The sequence below is a fragment of the Trachurus trachurus genome (genome assembly GCF_905171665.1).
Source record: "Trachurus trachurus genome assembly, chromosome: 8".
Taxonomy (NCBI): Eukaryota; Metazoa; Chordata; class Actinopteri; order Carangiformes; family Carangidae; genus Trachurus; species Trachurus trachurus.
The window spans coordinates 10,976,237-10,996,893 of record NC_139905.1 but is presented as its reverse complement, the minus strand read 5'-3'; the positions used below and the strand labels follow the sequence as shown (position 1 = coordinate 10,996,893).

Below are 20,657 nucleotides of genomic sequence, written 5' to 3'. Positions count from 1 at the left end.
AATAGTTTCATTCTTCTTGTCTCACACTGAGCTATTGAGTTTTATTACCACTGTTAACCTCTGCACATTGACTCAAGGCCTATGTTCCACGCAAAACAAAACTCCAACTGTTCTCTGATAAATATTACTAAATAACTAAATAATACTATAGTATTATTGTAAGACAACACATATTTTAGGAATACTATGCTTATTGAGACAAAAATCAAAAGTTAATTAGTGAAATTTAATGTATGTTTAATATGTTGCAACCGTCCCTGATCCGTGTTGCAACTGTCCCCACGTTTGGGGTCAGTTGCAACGTCTGGATTCTTCCATTCAAATGAATATTGTGATTGATGTGTCATATGTAACCATCTTTAAATGGTATGACTAATTAGCTGACAAATGTATGTTTAATCTATAAAATTTTGGTGAGCCTAGTCCAAATAGTCTCTGAGTAACTGAGAAAAATGTAAAAAGTGTTGCAACTGTCCCCAGTCTCCCCTAATTGGCCTCTCCACCGTTTCCTGTCAGTGGTCCATTTACCATCCAGCCCAGCACCATCCTTATAGCGTAGGGTCCATTGGGCTCACTGCGGATGACTTCCAGCGGTTCCATGGCTCGTGGAACATTCGTTCCAATCAGCAACTCAATTCCAGCCTCAATCTGTGGTAAGGAGATGTGTTTTAAATATGGCCACCTTGTCAGATCCTTATTTGTGGGTATGTTTGCTTTGTGGACTAGCATTGACAACTGAGTGTACGCTTTTGGCAACTCAATGAAGCTGTCATCTTCAAGTGCTGCCACCTCCAGCTCTGGCACAATGTAGCTACTGACCACCTTCTCCTGCCCCATGGTCCTGAGAAGAATGTTGGCTCTCTTCCCAGACAAATTGAGCTTCTGCTTCAGACTCTCAGTACAGAACACCGCAGTACTTCCCTGGTCCAAAAAGGCGTATGTGAGAATGATTTTATTGCCCTTCTTCGCCTTCACTTGGATCGGCACGATAGGAAGCTTGCAATCCATCTCACCAGCCCCTGTAAGCCCACTGGAAACCAAGGTGTCGTCCACTGTAACCTGGATGCTTCTCTCAACCGGTTCTGCCGTTGCCACACTATCCTTATGGAGCACAGTTGGATGTCTTAGGCCACACTTTGAGCAGGAAATCTTCCTTTGGCAATTTTTGCTTATGTGTCCTATACACAGGCAGCGAAAACAAGCACCATTTTCCTTCAGGAAGTCAATTTTCTCTTTGTGTGCCATTTTTTCCAACCGCGCACACACATCCAATGTGTGTCCTCCAGTGCAGCAGGGACAGATCTTCTTGGCTGGTGGTTTTATGTATGTAGCTTTATTCACAGGTTGAGCTGTTCTCTCCACACGATTTACTGTGGTAGCGAAGCTGGTTCCTCTGATGCTGGAGCGAGGGGTGCCACTTGTTTAGTTGTTATAACAGTGTCCTGAATGTTTCCAAACACAGGGTCTGTCAAGATGTTTACCTGTTTTTCAACAAAGTTGGCAATGTCCACAAACCTTGCTCTCCTGTTGTACCTTTCCTGCAGGTCACATGCATCGCACCTCCAGCGGTCTTTGAGTTTGTACGGCAGTTTTTTGATGATTTCCACCATGTTTGTGGGTGTGTCCAGATCATTTAAATACTGCACATCCTCCAAAGCGTTGCAGCATCCATGCAGAAAGAGGCCGTACTCCTGGAGGGCTTTCACATCTTCTGTTTTAATAGTGGGCCATGACAAAGCTCTCTCCATGTATGCTGCTGCCACCTTTTGCTCATTGCCATAGTGCTCTTTCAATAGAGCCTTTGCCTTCACATATCCTCTGCTCGACTCAATGTGCTGACAGCTCCTCACTACTAGTCCCTTTGCATGCCCTTTGGTGTATTGTTCAAGGAAGTAGAGTCTGTCACAGTTGTTACTGGTGTTTCGCTCAACTCCATTTTCAAATGGTTTAATAAACGAATGGTATTTGAGTGGGTTACCATCGAAAATGGGAATTTCCCTTTTTGGGAGTGCTGAGAGGCATTGTTGTTGCATCAAGAGTGTTGAAATTTCATTTTGTTTTCTCATTATGTCCAGCACACTGTCGTTTTGTGATGCATCAGTTTGTGTAACATTGGTCACGGATCTTCAGGAGCCATTAGATAACGTTGGAGCATGTAAGAAGGACCTGGAAGATGTTTTATGTCAGGTAAGTGTGACTTTAGGCTTCACAACTGTCTGTGTGGTTTCAATTGCGTTGGGTTTTAGTTTAACTGGCAGTGATGGGACAAATTCCGTAGCATTGATGTTAAGTTGTTGTTTTGAGCATGTCTTTTCATAGTATGAGTTCATCCCATCTGAAACCTTTGACTTTGATTTACTGCCAACACTGCTTTGTGGTTTTATAACACTTAGTTTTGCCATTTCCTCAGCGATTTCATTCTCCAGTAAAAGCTGTTCTCTTCTTTTGCGTAGCTTTAACATGTTTTTCCTTTAATGCCTTTTGTTTTGTTGCCAAAATTGCAAGATTTGTTTCCGTTTTTAAGCGAGCAGATGAGCGTGAAGCTAAAGATGAGGAATGATGTGAGCGTGATTTCTTGGTTGCATTTGAGATGCTGTCACAGGGCTGTTCATCCTGAGGATCTTGTTCAGTGGGAACAGGTATGGCGGGACAGACAAATCCTTGCTTTTTTCGACAGGAATTTGTACTGCATGATTTATTTCCTTTGTTGGTTGCTCAGAAGTATTTGTCTGAAGTGGTAATTCATTTGAGTTTTCATGCGGATTTTCTTGTATCCATTTTTCCACTTGTTCCTTGAATGCATCACTGTAATCCATAATGCTAGAAAACCACTCTTTTTGTTTTTTACCTTCATCATCAGGAAGAAGTGGCAATACTTCGTTGTGCAGGTCAGTGGCCTTTTTACACAGTGCATTCAAGTTATTCAGTTGTGAGGGGATTTCAGTTACATTTTCTTTTGATTTCATGTGCGCTTTTATTTGCGGAATAAACTCTTTGATTTTATTAACGGCACTTTTGCGCTCATGCTGCAACCGTTCGATTTTATTTTCCATAGCTTTGGCCGTCAGTTTGATTTCCCTCTTTTCACGTTCCATGTTTGAACATTCAGCATCAGCGTTTATTTGACTCGTTTCCGTTAGATTGTAATTTTGTATTTCATTCATTCATTAATCACCCTGTTTATCTGTTTAATCCGCCAGTCTCATTTTTCCATTCAATCATCTTTGCTGCGCTGTGATAGCTCTGTGCTGTTTGTTAACAATAAATGATTCATGAAATCCGGCTACTCCCAACCCTCTCTCTCTCTCTCTCTCTCTCTCTCTCTCTCTCTCATCTGTGTCACCGGTGAGTGCCCACCTTTACGCACACACGCCTACTCCCATGTGAACCACCCCCTCTGCAACACACACACACTCAAACACACCGTGCTGCTCATCTTCAGCCTGTATGTCTCTTACAATAATAATAATAATAATAATAATAATTATTATTATTATTATTATTATTATTATTATTATTATTATTATTATTATTATTATTATACTCAGTCTCCTGGTAGGTTATTGTTGTCCTAAGTGTAACAAAACTATAGCATTCCACGTTTACTAAATTTTAAGGTAAACACAACAGAAGATAAAATGCAACATAATAAATAAAACTTTAAAAGGATCTCTGTCAGTGTTTTATGTAACTCAGTTTTGTTTTCAAAAACAGAGACAGTTCTGTTGTTTTATGTTTTGAACCAGTAAATCTATTATTTGGTAATTTGTTTATTTATTTTGCTAATCAACCGTGATAATAATAAAGAAAAGCCCCATGAAACCTCTTAGAATGTTTTGTCAGATCAACTGTCCAATGTGAATGTGAAGCAGACAGGAATCAGATCATGTTTGGAGTTTTGCCCCTAAAAAGAATAGCCTAATCATTTACTGATTATCAAAATAGTCAATTAATACACTGATCATTAACCGTTAGATCTTAACAATCATTTCTTTCAGAAGTTAAAGTTGACTTGCTTAGTTTGTCACACAAACTCCTCTGACATTTCATCTTCACTCAGATCATCGCGAAAGAGACAAAAGAGAAAGAAAACGTTGATTTGCTTTCATGCATTTATTTCTCATCATGCAGAGTGAACTCATGCAGTCTGCTCCATCTCCTGCGGTTTATCTGTATTTCTCGGAGAGGGCCAGAGCCAGAGCAGCCAGGAACTTGTCCAGGGACACATGGACCTCAGGGGTGAATGCATCGGGGAACATGATGGCCATGACCACGAGGATGCAGTGGGAGAGGATCTGTGGAGAAACGACAAACACGTGTTAAGTTCATGGAGATGTTCAAACTTCAAGGTATTTCAGTTTCCTTACTCCACATGTAGGCTAAGGCTGCTGGGGATGATGATCACTTCGACAAATGCTTTAATAAACGAAGTCTAGTTGCTCCAAATAAAGGTTGTTTGACTTCAGCACCATGGACAGTGAATGCGAAGGCGCTTGTGTGTTCTCCGTGTTAGAGACCCAGAAAGACATTGGAGAAGTAAAAATGACATGTGCAAGTGCTGAAGTGGGCTTCAAAGAAGAAGAAAAAAGCAGTAAACCCAGTTTGTGTCAGTGATAGCCTATCTACCTTGAAGTTAGCAGGGTCCACCCTCAGGGTGAAGGCGTGCAGCTCGCTGAGGGTCAGCAGACCTCCTTTCAGGTCGTCGAGTTTGGTAATAGCATCGGCGACTCCACCCATTATGGTGACTCCGTGCTTCTTCACCATGGGAGAGTCGGGGCTCACGTCATTCCAGTGGGCGAAGTAGGTCTTGGTCTGAGGGTAGACAGCAATCATCCTGCGGAGAAGATGAAGAAGGTTAAATGTCAGTGAGTCCGTCAGAGCGGGTCACAGCAACAAGTCATTGTGATGTTGATATTCACCTGGACAGAGCGTCACTGCCGATGGTCTCAGCCTTTCCAGAGACTTTGCCCCAGAAGGCCCTGATGGCGGCCTTGTCCTTAGCGGTGAGAGTGGTCATCTTGTCTTTTTTCTTTGACTTTCGGTTGACTGTCGAGATCTGCGCAAACCGCGGGGAATTTATACTTGAAAGGGAGCGTGGACACACCCGGGACCACCTCCGAGGAGGGCGGTCCCAGTGACAGGCTGCAGATTGCGATAAACAAAGCTCTTCCAAGAATCAGGCTGCGACATATGGGTGATATAATCAACGAGCACAGGTTGAAATTATATAGTTTTTTTAAATGAAGGTAACGCTTTACAATAAAGGTCCCTTAATTAACGTTAGTTAGAACATTATTAAGAATTAATATATAAACTAAAGTGTTAATTAATGCTGAGTAATGCATACATAATGATAACTAATTACATTATTCAACTTTTATTATTACTTAATAATTTATTAACTAACTTTGAGTAGTAAACATTAATTAACTGCTTACTAATATGCTACATTAATTAATGTGTTTCCTAATCCTAAGTAATACATAATAATGTTTGTTAATATATCTGTAAACAGTTAATTAATGTTTAATAATGTACTAACTAACGTTAATTAAGGGACCCTTATTGTAAAGTGTTACCAATATTTATTTCTACTATAAGGCTGTATTTTCTTAATTTAATCACAGGGTTTGTAAGGTGAACTCCTTCATAAATGACTCCAGAACAGAAATGTTCAACTAAGATTTCCTCTGGGAAAGTTTGATAGGGCCACGGGGGCTACTGCCGGGGTTGCCACCTCTGTCAACATGGGAATCAAACCCACGACCTTCAGGTCAAGACAAAGCTAATCAGACATGATCTGCTTTCAAACTCTCAAAAAATTCAAATTTCACTCATTTTCTACTCACCGTCATGTCGACTAAGGGTTGGGAGAAGTTTCAGAGTCATCCGTGCCTTTTTGGAGTTACAGGGGGGGTCCGCGCAACAGTGCACTGCCATATGACAGTCGCGAAAGGGGCTCACTTTTCTTTGTCAAAAAAGACACACCAAAAAACATCCAAATACCTCCATAGTGCTCGTCTGTAATGTCCCTCTTGTATCGAATCCCCAACATAAGAAATTGTTCTGAAAAAATTTAATACGTCTATATTTTAAGCTTGTTTGTAGCGGAAGCTCCCAGTGTCTCAGTTCAGTTTAGACACTGAACTGAGACACTGGGAGCTCACGGCAGTGCTGAGCGAACCCCCCTGTAAAGGCATGGATGAGTCTGAAACTTCTCCTAACCCTTAGTCGACATGAGGGTGAGTAGAAAATGAGTGAAATTTGAATTTTGGGTAAACTATCGCTTTAACTGTGTGTGTAGGAGAAAGAAAAAAAGGAGAAGAAAAATCCACACAATAGCAATAGTGCTTTGGGGGTAGCATCTGCACTTATTTCATACCTGTAGGGGCCAGTGCTTCGGTGTGTTTGCTCCGTGGCCCTAATAATAGCCTACGTCCAAATTTCGAAATTAATTGAGTTGATGGAGTGTACAACTGCAGTTGTACCTGACTGCAGTCAGGTTTGGCAGGTTGAAGACTTTCCTCTGTTCCTGACTTTCCAAACAAGCACATGACAAACAGGTGTAAATCTGAGCTCAGTCACCAGGAAATATTATTGATTTGGTTTATCAGTTGGAAATATTCCAATGTGAGGAGGAAATAAAAAATTATGTGTTTTCTTGCCAATAAGTGTTTGTCTGGGGGGCTTATCTAACCCACAACACCACAGCTGAAAGGGCGGATCCACTCAACACACAGATAAGTCTCTGGAGCTGTTGTAATGTTGGGTATGATGGACCTAATTCTCACTGTGGGTCATTCACAAGACAAATCCACTCAAATTGAGAAGACACAGTATGAAGGTGATTGTAAACCTCCAGAGGTCAGAACAGATGTTGTGGAAACACCTCCAACAAAAGATGAGAATGCAACTTTTTTGTTTCATCTCTGCTTTAACATCATTCTAACTAATCACCAGCTACAGTTTCAAGTGTGGAGACCAGTTGTGATTCAGGTGCAGGATTACGACCCACAATACCCTATATGAGTTGTTTCAAGGTAATTATTCTGTTGGAGCATGATGTTGGTCATGTAGCTTACTGTACATTAGGACAGAGAGATGGTGGCTTTGTTTACATTTTTCGCACGTACATAATCTCATCTGAGCAGACACTCTTATCACTGTTTCATATGCAAAACAACACTTGTCTGATTCCCCGCCCATCGCAGGTCTCTGGGAGGCTTTAAAAGTTGCATCTGCAGCCAGTGAGCACAGGTTCTTCTGACCCGTAAAGACAAATCTAAAGCCGCAACAATGGTTGAATGGACAGACTTCGAGCGCGCCACCATCCAGGACATCTTCGCCCAGATGGACTATGAGTCCGTTGGTGCTGCTGCTCTCACCAGGTGACAACTTGATGGTTTTCATTTTCAAACTTGCATGATAATTTGTCATTCTTTTGCAGAGATGAATAAAGTCTGGTGTTGATTATATAATTGATGTATGTGACATGTTTGCTGCAGGTGTTTGATCGTCTACCCCTGGACCCAGAGGTATTTTGGTTCTTTTGGAAACCTCTACAACGCCACTGCCATTTCCGCAAACCCTTTGATCCGAAAGCACGGAATAACCATCCTGCACGGTCTGGACCGGGCTGTGAAGAACATGGACAACATCAAGGAGGCCTACGCCGAGCTGAGCGTGCTGCACTCCGAGAAACTGCACGTTGACCCCGATAACTTCAGGGTAAGACAAAGTGAAACAAACCAGTTTGAATTTTTGTCCGTATTCCGACATTCTCCCCCCCAAAAAAACTCCATGCACCTTTGTTGCCGTGTTTCTGACTCTCTCTGTGTTGTTTTGTGATGCAGCTGCTGTCCGACTGCCTCACCGTCGTGGTCGCTGCTCGTTTGGGAAAAGCTTTCACCGGTGATGTGCAGGCCGCTTTCCAGAAGTTCCTGGCCGTGGTGGTGTCCTCCCTGGGAAGGCAGTACCACTAGAGAGCTGCAGCAGAGGAGAAGACAGAGTCTCTGTTTGTACCGTGTCTCGAAAGCAAATAAAGAAAGCACATTGTAAAAAATGCTTGTCTGTGATTACACTTATTATTACTGAATCAACAACTGTTTTTCAGGTCTGTTTTCGAATAGAATAGAATAGTCTTTATTGTCATTGCACACAAATTGGACAACACACTGTGCCTGCTCATAATAAATAATAAACGAAAAATGAGAAACAAATAAACATGAACAGCGACACACACACGGAAAAAAATACGAATAATGTAAGTGATGAAATTATTTAACGATTATTGATAATTTTAAGTTATTTTCTTAAAATTCCAAACATTATTTGGTTTAGACTCATCATCAAAAAATACTTCCACGTTTACTAAATTTTATGGAAAACACAACAGAAGATAAAATGCAACATAATAAATAAAACTTTAAAAGAGTCTCTGTCAGTGTTTATGTGTTTTACCCTGTTTTGTTTTCAAAAACAGAGACAGTTCTGTTGTTGTTTTATGTTAACCAGTAAATGTATTATTTAGTAATTAGTTTATTTAGTTTAATCAATCAACCATTGTATCAATAATGACAAAGAGAAGCCCCATGAAATCTCTTGTCAGACCAACTGTCCAATGTGAATGTGAAGCAGACAGGAATCAGATCATGTTTGGAGTTTTGCCCTTAAAGGGATAGTAGCATTTTTTTAAAAAGTGGGGTTGTATGATCTACAAATAGCCCCTAAGTACTTTAATTGCAGTAGAAGACTCTCTGCACTCCTCCCGTTAGCAACGCCAGCCCATAGCCCTGCCCAGAGATTTACAACATACATTGTTGTGAATGGACCCAAAGAAACGATATTTTCGTGGCCTAAAAGAGGTTTTACGTGAAAAAAAATGCACAGTTCCATTGTTCGCTATAATATAATTTTTTCCAGCCCCTTAAAGTGCAGGAAAAACGCAGTTTTTATTTGGAGCTAACCAACTGCTGATTGGCGGGCACTAACCCTGGGCGGAGGGATACGTGAGTTGGTTAGGTCCAAATAAAAACTGCGTTTTTCCTGCACTTTGAAGGGCTGGAAAAAATTATAGCGAACAATGGAACTGTGTATTTTTTTTCACGTAAAACCTCTTTTAGGCCGCAAAAATGGGCCGTTTCTTTGGGTCCATTCACAACAATGTATGTTGTAAATCTCTGGGCAGGGCTATGGGCTGGCGTGGAGGAGGAGTGCAGAGAGTCTTCTACTGCAATTAAAGTACTAAGGGGCTATTTGTAGATCATACAACCCCACTTTTAAAAAATGCTACTATCCCTTTAAAACGAAGCATCAGAATTATAAACTGATTACCAAAATAGCTAATTAATATACTGATCGATATTTCTGTCAGGAGTGAAAGTTGACTTGCTTACAAACTCCTCTGACATCTCATCTTCACTCAGATCATCACAAAAGAGACAAAAGAGAAAGAAAATGTTGTTTTGCTTTCATGCATTTATTTCTCATCATGCAGAGTGAACTCATGCAGTCTGCCTGCTTCATCTCCTGTTATTTATCTGTATTTCTCGGCGAGGGCCAGAGCCAGAGCAGCCAGGAACTTGTCCATGGACACATGGACCTCAGGGGTGAAGTCAACGGGGAACATGATGGCCATAACCACGAGGATGCAGTGGGAGAGGATCTGATAAACGACAAACACGTGTTAAGGGCATTAAGATGTTAACTTTAAATGTAGGCTAAAGTAAAATTTCAGTCTAGCTGCTTCAATTTCCTTGCTCCACATGTAGGCTAAGGCTGGTGGGGACGATGATCACTTCGACAAATGCTGTCAATTTAGTCTAGTTGCTCCAAGTAGCTAAAGGTTGTTTGACTTCAGCACCATGGACAGTGAATGTGAAGGCGCTTGTGTGTTCTCCGTATTAGAGACCCAGAAAGAATAAAAATTACAAATGCTGAAGTGGCCTTCAAAGAAAAAAGCAGTAAACCCAGTTGGTCGTAGTGGCATGTACCTTGAAGTTAGCAGGGTCCACCCTCAGGGTGAAGGCGTGCAGCTCGCTGAGGGTCAGCAGACCTCCTTTCAGGTCGTCGATTTTGGTCATAGCATCGGCGACTCCACCCATTATGGTGACTCCGTGCTTCTTCACCATGGGAGATTCGGGGCTCACATCCTTCCAGTGGGCGAAGTAGGTCTTGGTCTGAGGGTAGACAGCAATCATCCTGCGGAGAAGATGGAGATGGTTAAATGTCAGTGAGTCCGTCAGAGCGGGTCACAGCAACAAGTTATTGTGATGTTGATATTCACCTGGACAGAGCGTCACTGCCGATGGTCTCAGCCTTTCTTGAGACTTTGCCCCAGAAGGCTCTGATGGTGGCCTTGTCCTTAGCAGTGAGAGTGGTCATCTTGTCTTTTTTCTTTGACAATCGGTTGAATGCCGAGATCTGCGCAAACCGTGGGGAATTTATAGGCGACTTGAAAGGGAGCGTGGACACACCCGGGATCACCTCCGAGGAGGGCGGTCCCAGCGATGGGCTGCAGATTGCGATAAACAAAGCTTTTTCCAATAATCGGGCTATGACATAAGGCTGATATAATCAACGATCACAGGTTGAAATTATATTTTAAAAATATTTCTTTCTACTATAAGGCTGCATTTTCTTAATTTGATCACAGGATTTGTAAAATGAACACCTTCAAAATGACTCCAGAATAAAACATCTTCAGCAATAGGCTACCTCAAATTTTCGAAATCGAGTCCTATATCTGCAGTTAATGTTGTCAGGTTTGATGGATTGAAGACTTCCCTCTGTCCAGACATTTCACACAAGCATGAGGACAAGCAGGTGTAAATCTGAGCTCAGTCACCAGGAAATATTGATTTGGTTTATCAGTTGGAAATCTTCCAATGTAAGGAGGGATGTCTAATTCTGTGTTTTCTTGACAGTAAGTGTTTGTTTGTTTCGGGGGCTTATCTAACCCACGACACCACAGCTGGAAGGGCGGATCCACTAAACACACGGATAAGAATTGATGACGTCTGACGAGCTGTTGTAATTTATAGACTATGGTGGACCTAATTCTCACTGTGGGTCATTCACGAAGACAAATCGCATGGCAGTATGAACACAGGTAATTGTAAACTTCTCATGGGTGCAGATCCCGAATTGTCCCCCCCAATAAAAATACTCCAAACTATTCAAAACTTAACAAATGTATTTTCAGACTTCACATTCTTCACATCTAAAAATAAATTGTTGAAATGGTGGAACAAATAATGTTTGACAAAAATATTTCTGACTCCCCATTCCATCTCTGGTCTCCTCCACTACAATGCAAATGAATGGGTAGTTTCTTACACAGACGCTGATGATATCAGCAGGCTTTAGAAAAACGACCCCCTCAATCTTAGGGCTTCATATTTTGATATTCATCCATATCAATTAATCATGCATAAAGTTCCATACACATGGGAGAAAAGGAAGATGGTGAGAAAAATTGGGGATCTGGGAGGGTCGGTGGGAGGCGAAAGGTCAGAACGTGAGTAGAGACCCTTTAAATTATAATTTACTAATATAACAGCAGTGATACTCGCTGTTGGCTGTTTAGGACAAATAAACAAGAAAGGTAAGCACAATAAATGATTCCCTGTGCTGTACTTTTTGAATGATATGCCGAGCCTCTGCGGAGTTGTGATTTATGGCGGCATGGTATGAGTTGCATATGGGCAAAAAAATCTCTTTTGCCCCCCCCCCCCCAATCCTGGCATCGGATCTGCACCCCTGAAACTTCTAGGTCACAATTACAGATGTTGTGAAACACCTCTTATCAGTACAGAGAGGAGATGGCTTTGTTTCTATTTTTCGCACGTATAGGCTACACAATCTCATCAGAGCAGACAGTCTTATCACTGTTTCATTATGCAGAACAACACTTGTCTGATTCCCCGCCCATCCCATCGCAGGTCTCTGGGAGGCTTTAAAAGTTGCATCTGCAGCCATGCAGTGAGCACAGGTTCTTCTGACCCGCATCTAAAGCCGCAGCAATGGTTGAATGGACAGACTTCGAGCGCGCCACCATCCAGGACATCTTCTCCAAGATGGAGTATGAGATCGTGGGTCCTGCTGCTCTAACCAGGTGACAACTTGTAACCTATCCACATTTGGTGATTTGATTAGAAGCTTGCATGATGATTTGACATTATTTTTGCAGAGCAGAGTAAAGTCTGAGTAAACCGCCCTGCAGTGTTGGTGTCGATTAAAAACAGTTAAGTGATTGATGTGTATGTGACATGTTTGCTGCAGGTGTCTGATCGTCTACCCCTGGACCCAGAGGTATTTTGGTGGTTTTGGAAACCTCTACAACGCCGCTGCCATCAGCGCAAACCCTTTGATCCGAAAGCACGGAACAACCATCCTGCACGGTCTGGACCGGGCTGTGAAGAACATGGACAACATCAAGGAGACCTACGCCGAGCTGAGCGTGCTGCACTCCGAGAAACTGCACGTTGACCCTGATAACTTCAGGGTAAGACGAAGTTAAACAAACGAGTTTGAATTTTTGTCCGTATTCAGCCATTCTCCCCCCCAAAAAAAAAAAAAACCTCCATGCACCTTTGTTGCCGTGTTTCTGACTCTCTCTCTGTGTTGTTTTGTGATGCAGCTGCTGTCCGACTGCCTCACCATCGTGGTCGCTGCTCGTTTGGGAAAAGCTTTCACCGGTGATGTGCAGGCCGCTTTCCAGAAGTTCCTGTCCGTGGTGGTGTCCTCCCTGGGAAGGCAGTACCACTAGAGAGCTGCAGCAGAGGAGAAGACAGAGTCTCTGTTTGTACCGTGTCTCGAAAGCAAATAAAGAAAAAAGCAGATTCATCAAATGAATGTTGTTGTTCGTGTTGTTTCTCTGCCTGTGTTTTATTGTCAGAACAAATGTTCTTCAGGTCTAGTCAGAGGATGGACACAAATGATTTAAAGGAGACATATTATGCCCCCTTTCCACAGGTGTCTTAAAGACATATCTGACTGTGACATGCTTTGGTCAAAATATCCCATGGATCAAACATCACAGCTCTTTTCATACTCTCAAAACAGCCCTAAGAACAGCTGCAGTGCCTGTCCTTTAAATGCAAATGAAGCACTGCTTGCCCCGCCCCTTCTTCTGGTCCCAGGTATTATGGTATGCTATTAGGCAAAGTCGAATCCTAGTTACATCACTGGAAGACAACTGAGGGAACCGCTCATGTGGATTTCAACCTGGGGTGTCTGCACATTACAGTTTTTTTTTTTGTCAATTCTCACATTTTGGGAGAATTTCAACTGCCAATTATATGTTAAAGGGATAGTTCAACATTTTGGCAAATTGGCCCATTGCCATAATCGCTATAGTCATAGCAGTAGGTTCATTACCTTTAATTGTAGGTGTAAGCTATTTTCAGTACGGCGGAGCGCAGCAGCTGGCTGCTCAGAGCTACGCTATGGAGGCTAATGGAATTTCTTGGTTTCCCTTATTAAACTCATCAAATTCAACATCCCAAAACTCCACAGCGCTTTTGTAGACAAGTTGTGACCTGCACAACCACCACGCTATGAGATAATGACGGAACGATACGAAACGGAGCCGTTTTCGAGGTAAATACAGGGTAAATACGGAGACTGCTTGCTGAAAAACTGTCCCTGAACGCAACGCGCATCAGCGGTTTTGTATGAATTTACCTCGAAAACGGCTCCGTTTCGTATCGTTCCGTCATTATCTCATAGCGTGGTGGTTGTGCAGCTCACAACTTGTCTACAAAAGCGCTGTGGAGTTTTGGGATTTTGTATTTGATGAGTTTGATGAGGGAAACCAAGAAATTCCCTTAGCCTCCATAGCGTAGCTCTGAGCAGCCTGCCGCTGCGCTCCACCGTACTGAAAATAGCTAGGTAACGAACCTACTGCTATGACTATAGCAATTATGGCAATGGGCCAATTTGCCAAAATGTTGAACTATCCCTTTAAAGAGCCTCCAAAAAGTTATATTTCCATAATATGTCCCCTTTAACAATTATTTTTATCTTTAAGTAATTTTTTAAAATACCGAGCATTATTTGGTTCAGGCTCTGTAAAGTTCATATCATTGTTAAAGTGTAGGTTTTTTTAGGTTGACAAGTCAACAAGATCAATGCAACAATAAAAAAAAAAACAATTTGCACCTGAACATGACAGTAGTAATAGTAGTATTGCCCAAAGTGTCACAAAACTACAATTCTTTGACCGTGACAAGTGTGCCGTGCCGGGAAGGTATTGTTGTATTGTTTTTGTACAAATAAATCCCTTTTTTATGATAAACTTCGTTTTGGCAATTGGTTAAATCGAAAGCAACTGGACTTAGTTATTTGTCTAGGAATGGTCTCCTTTCCTAGACAAATAACTAAGTCCAGTTGCTTTCGATTTAACCTCCTTTGAAATACTATGACCTGGACAAATGAGAATATGCACCGGCTTTTGGCAATTGGTTTGGTCGCACCATGCACGCGTCAATTAAGCTGAACATCAGCAACAGTGAGTGACTTTCTTTGATTGCTTCGAGGAGGAGAAAGGTCACTAGTAAATGTTAAGACTGATGTAACAAAATAAAATGAAATATAATAATTAAATAAGTGGTCATTGTTACTGTTTTATGTGTTTTATTTTTGTTCTTTTGTACCAAGCAAATCTACCAATTATTATTTAGTCATTTGTTGCTGTTTTTTTTTTAAAGTTATTTTCTAAAATTCCAAACATTATTTTATTTACATATTTTATTTTGCTCATTAATCGATAATTGTATGGAATGTAAGAAAATAAAAGTCCCACTAGAGGTCTCATGGGACTTTTTTTTCAATGTTTTGTCAGATCAACTGTCCAAGTTGAATGTTGAGCAGATAGTTCTCTCACTCTCGCAAATTATGTTTGGAGTTTTGGCCTTAATAATCGTCAAAACCGCGAAGTAGCCTATCTACTGTAGGCTACAGACTTGTAACAACTCCTCAGATCATCACAAAAGAGCCAGAAAACACTGTTTTGCTTTTATGCATTTATTTTTCATCATGCAGACATTGCAGAGTGAATTCATGCAGTCTGCTCCATCTCCTGCTGTTTATCTGTATTTCTCAGCGAGGGCCAGAGCCAGAGCAGCCAGGAACTTGTCCATGGACACATGGACCTCAGGGGTGAATGCATCGGGGAACATGATGGACATGACCACGAGGATGCAGTGGGAGAGGATCTGTGGAGAAACGACAAACAGTGCATGAAGATGTTAACTTTAACCGTAAATTTAGTTGCTCCAAATAAAGGTTGTTTGACTTCAGCACCATGGACAGTGAATGCGAAGACGCTTGTGTGTTCTCCGTTTTAGAGACCCAGAGAGACATTGGATAAGTAAAATGGCATACGTGCTTCAAAGAAAAAGGAGTAAACCCAGTTGGTGTCAGTGATAGCCTATCTACCTTGAAGTTAGCAGGGTCCACCCTCAGGGTGAAGGCGTGCAGCTCGCTGAGGGTCAGCAGACCTCCTTTCAGGTCGTCCAGTTTGGTCATAGCATCGGCGACTCCACCCATTATGGTGACTCCGTGCTTCTTCACCATGGGAGATTCGGGGCTCACATCCTTCCAGTGGGCGAAGTAGGTCTTGGTCTGAGGGTAGACAGCAATCATCCTGCGGAGAAGATGGAGAAGGTTAAATGTCAGTGAGTCCGTCAGAGCGGGTCACAGCAACAAGTCATTGTGATGCTGATATTCACCTGGACAGAGCGTCGCTGCCAATGGTCTCAGCCTTTCCAGAGACTTTGCCCCAGAAGGCTCTGATGGTGGCCTTGTCCTTAGCGGTGAGAGTGGTCATCTTGTCTTTTTTCTTTGACTATCGTTTGAACCGTGGTGAATTTATAGGCGACTTGAAAGGGAGCGTGGACACACCCGGCACCACCTCCGAGGAAGGCGGTCCCAGTGATAGGCTTCAGATTGCGATAAACAAAGACCTTCCCGAGAATCAGACCTCGACTCATAATGGTGATCATCATTATATAATCAACGATTACTTGTTGAAATTATAAAAAAAAAAAAAAAAAAAAAAAATTACAAATATTTCTTTCTATTAGCCTATATTTCTTTAATTTGATCACCGGGTTTGGAAAATGAACTCCTTCATAAATGACTCCAGAACAAAAAAAGTTCAATCACTGCGTCAAAATGAGTGAATTAATTGAGTTGATGGAGTGTAGCCTATGTCTGCAGTTAATGTTGTCAGGTTGGACGGGTTGAAGACTTTCCTCTGTCCTGACTTTTCAAACAAGCACAGGACAAACAGGTGTAAATCTGAGCTCAGTCACCTGGAAATATTAGGCTATTGATTTTGTTGATAAGTTATGGTAGGTTTACAAGGCAGCACATTGATGAGTCTGCCTTGTGCATGGAATGTATTTTATGAATAAAAGATTGAATTTGAAATATTCCAATATGAGGGGGAAAGTCAAATTCCAGTGTTTTCTTGCCAATGTGTTGTTTGTTTCCGGGGCTTATCTAACTCACTACACCACAGCTGGAAGGGCGGATCCACTCAACTCAAGGATAAGAATAACCTTTTTTATCTGTTGTCTATATTTGGAGCTGTTGTAGCTACTGTAGCTACTGTATGACCCTGACTCTCACAGAAAAAAACATCTCGTCATCCACAGGTGATTGTAAACCTTTGTGTGAGTATTTTCAGAGTTATTATTCTTATTTTTAGCCTATATTACTATCATGGAGCATGTAGCCTATTATGTAGCATCTAAACAAAGAGACAATTGTCCAGTTTCTTTTTTTGGTACGCAATCTCGTCAGAGCAGACACTCTTATCTCTGTTTCAAATCCGGAACAACACTTGTCTGATCCCCCGCCCATCCCAGCAGGACAGTGGGAGGCTTTAAAAGTTGCACATGGGGCCAGTGAGCACAGGATCTTCTGACATAAGAGAATCTGAAGCCGGTGTCATAAGTAGGCTACTTTGGTAAGACACCGAAACAATGGTTGAATGGACAGATTTCGAGCGCGCCACCATCCAGGACATTTTCTCCAAGATGGACGATGAGGTCGTGGGTCCTTGTGGCTTTTACCAGGTGACAACTCCTAGCTACACATTTGGATCGTTTTGATTATAAGCTGGTTTGTTTTATTATTGTAAGCTGAATGTCGTTTGATAGTATTTGTTTATTTAATTAGGCGATTTCGTCATGAAACAACTTGCACCCGTTCTTAAAATGACATAGCCTAGGCCTATGAGAACAATGGAGGAAAATCCAAATAGCCTAATTATAATTGTTGCAGCAGTCACACACAGGCATAGCCTACTCACGGATTCGGTCTCACGTCTGGTCCTTTTATTCTCTTCACACGACTGCTGCGCCATAATGTTTCTTTTCTCGTTTCCGTCTCAAAAACTACGGCGTTACAAAGTTTCTTTCTCTTTTTCGCTCTCCCGTCTCACAGGAACTACCATAGCAACAAGAAAAGAACTCTGGTAACCATGACAGTCACACGCGCTACCTGTTGGTGAACATTCTATTTCCCAACTGCTCTTAACTCAGAATCAGTTTAACCATGTTTATAAAGAATAATAGGCTACATTAGAATAAAATCATGGGGTCCCCTCTAACAGCAATGGGTCTCTCACATAATGATAAGTGATAGCTACGCATATTGTGGGTTAGTGTGTAAATTCTGAATTTGTAACTTTTTCATTATCTTATCAGTTCATAAATTAGTTTTTATGTTGGTCATTTCAAATAAAGAAATTCGGCTATTGGAACTGTAAACACTGCACATTGTCGTTGTGTCCATGTGTTAAGTTTGCTTTTGAAACTTGTTGAGTTGATTATTTTGTAGTTTCCGTTGTGAACGGAAGTTTATTTTGAAAGGGCATTGTATGCATGTAACGAAAGGAACTCAAGAGTAGCCTATTGAAGGCGAAATAAGAGACTGTCCTCCAGCAAAAAGAAATGAGTGTAGGACCTACACTCATTTATTAGGTCGTTTGTTCAGTGTCTTATTGGCGTTTTTGTTTTTACTCTGGCGACATCTAGTGGTCGTGAATGGGTATGACAGCGGCAATCAGAGTGACGCGGGCACGAGAGCTTGGGCGCCAAAGTGTGGGCGGGTGGGAGAGGATGGGTTGGTTTTACAGATCAGAGAAGGAGCAAAAAGGAGGTTCAATACTATGATGTTACATGTTTGGGATTTTAATCAACATTATGCTCTAATTCTAAACCTAACCAACTCTAGCCTACTATTGGGCCTATGTCAAATAAAGACATGGCAATTATTGTAGCAACCATGGCGATGATCAGTAGGTGGCAGTCGCTATTTATTATGGTATCCATGACAGCCGATGTCTATTAGAAATTGTAGGTGCAGTATTTCAGCAAAGGCTCATAAAAATGATCAGTGTAGGCTACTTGGAAAAAACAGAACAGTCTTTTGGATGAAGCCTACAGTATAATCCAGTCTGACAAAGTTTTCTTCCTGGTCTCAGGCTTTTTGGGCTTGGTGCTACTAGCTAAATGATAAATCAAGTGTCCATGCCATTTTAAGTTAGCGACACAATGCAGAGCTTGTGATAATCAAAGACCCGCAAAGACAACCAGACCAGGAAGGAATAAAGACACTTTGCAAAGGGGATCAGCTGCCAGGAACAACAAACTATAGCCTATTATCTCTATATTATCTTGATGTATCCGCTTAGGTAGGATACCCTACCCAACAGTTACCCCCAGAGAGCATCACATCACAAAACATGGTAAATGCACACTAACTAAAGCCCAAGGCAAAGGCTAATGTGCAGTATTTAGCCTACCAGAGTAGTTTTTCGAGCCACTGGGGTAGTAGGATATTATCCCAACATCATGGCCAGACAACAGTGGCACATAAGCCTACCTAAGAGAAACATGTCAGTATGTTGATGGAAGACAATTGAGATCTGTAATGTTTTCATGTTCAGAGTTTTGGCCCTAAAGATTAACAACTGAAAACTGATCATTGCAATAGGTGGTTGAACAATTGATCGATTAACCACTTGACCGTTGCAGTGCTAATATCAAGCCTTAAATCGGACTTTCTTAGTAAAGTGTTTGTCGTACCTACTGGACAGACTAGAAAGAACAAAATAGCCAGAAAACCTTTTGCATTTTTGCATCCATGCATTTATTCTCATCATGCAGAGTGAACTCATGCTGATAATGGAGTTTTGGCCTTAAATAATGGTCAAAACTAGATGAAGTATCTACTGTACAGACTTTAAAAAACTCCACAGATCATCACAAAAGAGCCAGAAAACACTGTTTTGCTTTTATGCATTTATTTCTCATCATGCAGAGTGAACTCATGCAGTCTGCTTCATCTCCTGTTATTTATCTGTATTTCTCAGCGAGGGCCAGAGCCAGAGAAGCCAGGAACTTGTCCATGGACACATGGACCTCAGGGGTGAAGTCAACAGGGAACATGATGGCCAAGACCACGAGGATGTTGTGGGAGAGGATCTGTGGAGAAACGACAAACACGTGTTAAGTGCGTGACGCTTTTAACTCCTAACTGAAAGGCATTTCAATATCCCTACTAGAAACTAAAGGCTGGTGGTATTGGTGATCACAGGTGGTTCACATAAAAAAATAAAAAGTCCTCCAACCTTAACAACCAAACAGGTCGTCTTCCAACCACATAGGTCATTCTGATCCCACCTCATACCACCCATATGAGTGTTTACCCTAAATGCTGGGCCTACAGTGCCACAGCATAATAGACCTTGGTCGTTTCCTTACTTCACATGTAGAAACTAAAGGCTGCTGGTGATGATGGTCACCTTGACAGACGCTTTATGATGACATTGGACAACTTAATCTGACATGTACAAGTGCTGAAGTGGCCTTCAAAGAAAAAAAAGCAGTAAACCCAGTTGGTGTTGGTGACATCTACCTTGAAGTTAGCAGGGTCCACCCTCAGGGTGAAGGCGTGCAGCTCGCTGAGGGTCAGCAGACCTCCTGTCAGGTCGTCGATTTTGGACACAGCATCAGCGACTCCATTCATCACGGTGATGCCGTGCTTCTTCACCATGGGAGAGCCGGGGCTCAGGTCATTCCAGTGGGCGAAGTAGGTCTTGGTCTGAGGGTAGACCACCAGCATCCTGCATAGAAGATGGAGATGGTTAAATGTCAGTGAGTCCGTCAGAGTAGGAGCAGGTCACAGCAACATTATGATGCTGATATTCACCTGGACAGAGCGTCAGTGCCGATGTCCTCCGCCTTTGGGGAAATTTTGGCCCAGAAGCTCTTAATGGCGGCCTTGTCCTTGTCAGTGAGAGTGGTCATTGTTGTCGTTGTTTGTCAATCCGCTGAATGCCGTGATCGAGCAAAACGTGGTGAATTTATACTTGAAACAGAGCGCGGGCACACCCAAGACCACGCACAAGATACAGGCTGCGTGCGTAAGACGGTCTTGAATGATGCAGCTCGCATGAGATAAACAAAGATCTCCCCAAAGTGGGAACCAAACCTTCAAGTGTAATTGTCAAAACTTAATGACACCAGGTTAAAAAGAATAAGTGACTGATGTGAATATATCAGATGGGGAGGTCTGTATTTTATCATCAGATCACCTAAATTAAGCTTTCCATAAATGACTCCAGAACAAAACTATTC

At 41.9% G+C, this 20,657-nt stretch overlaps 6 protein-coding genes across 6 annotated transcripts; 2 read left to right on the top strand and 4 right to left on the bottom strand.

The window, feature by feature from the left end:
* Positions 1-4,166: 4,166 nt before the first annotated feature.
* LOC310990664 (hemoglobin subunit alpha-1-like) lies at positions 4,167-5,017 on the bottom strand (the record flags this gene model as incomplete). The annotated part of the gene is made up of 3 exons (XM_083978136.1): positions 4,167-4,295; positions 4,627-4,834; positions 4,920-5,017. 3 exons carry the CDS (start codon positions 5,015-5,017, stop codon positions 4,167-4,169), a joined length of 435 nt encoding a protein of 144 aa, XP_083834262.1.
* A 2,279-nt stretch (positions 5,018-7,296) lies between these two features.
* Positions 7,297-7,982, top strand: LOC310990661 (hemoglobin subunit beta-2-like; the record flags this gene model as incomplete). The annotated part of the gene is made up of 3 exons (XM_083978133.1): positions 7,297-7,388; positions 7,506-7,728; positions 7,854-7,982. 3 exons carry the CDS (start codon positions 7,297-7,299, stop codon positions 7,980-7,982), a joined length of 444 nt encoding a protein of 147 aa, XP_083834259.1.
* A 1,553-nt stretch (positions 7,983-9,535) lies between these two features.
* Positions 9,536-10,383, bottom strand: LOC310990663 (hemoglobin subunit alpha-1-like; the record flags this gene model as incomplete). The annotated part of the gene is made up of 3 exons (XM_083978135.1): positions 9,536-9,664; positions 9,993-10,200; positions 10,286-10,383. The coding sequence occupies 3 exons, from the start codon at positions 10,381-10,383 to the stop codon at positions 9,536-9,538; spliced, it is 435 nt and encodes a 144-aa protein (XP_083834261.1).
* A 1,640-nt stretch (positions 10,384-12,023) lies between these two features.
* Positions 12,024-12,769, top strand: LOC310990659 (hemoglobin subunit beta-2-like; the record flags this gene model as incomplete). The annotated part of the gene is made up of 3 exons (XM_083978131.1): positions 12,024-12,115; positions 12,283-12,505; positions 12,641-12,769. The coding sequence occupies 3 exons, from the start codon at positions 12,024-12,026 to the stop codon at positions 12,767-12,769; spliced, it is 444 nt and encodes a 147-aa protein (XP_083834257.1).
* A 2,320-nt stretch (positions 12,770-15,089) lies between these two features.
* On the bottom strand, positions 15,090-15,832 carry LOC310990665 (hemoglobin subunit alpha-1-like; the record flags this gene model as incomplete). The annotated part of the gene is made up of 3 exons (XM_083978137.1): positions 15,090-15,218; positions 15,442-15,649; positions 15,735-15,832. 3 exons carry the CDS (start codon positions 15,830-15,832, stop codon positions 15,090-15,092), a joined length of 435 nt encoding a protein of 144 aa, XP_083834263.1.
* A 3,541-nt stretch (positions 15,833-19,373) lies between these two features.
* LOC310990662 (hemoglobin embryonic subunit alpha-like) lies at positions 19,374-20,327 on the bottom strand (the record flags this gene model as incomplete). The annotated part of the gene is made up of 3 exons (XM_083978134.1): positions 19,374-19,502; positions 19,936-20,143; positions 20,230-20,327. The coding sequence occupies 3 exons, from the start codon at positions 20,325-20,327 to the stop codon at positions 19,374-19,376; spliced, it is 435 nt and encodes a 144-aa protein (XP_083834260.1).
* Positions 20,328-20,657: the final 330 nt, after the last annotated feature.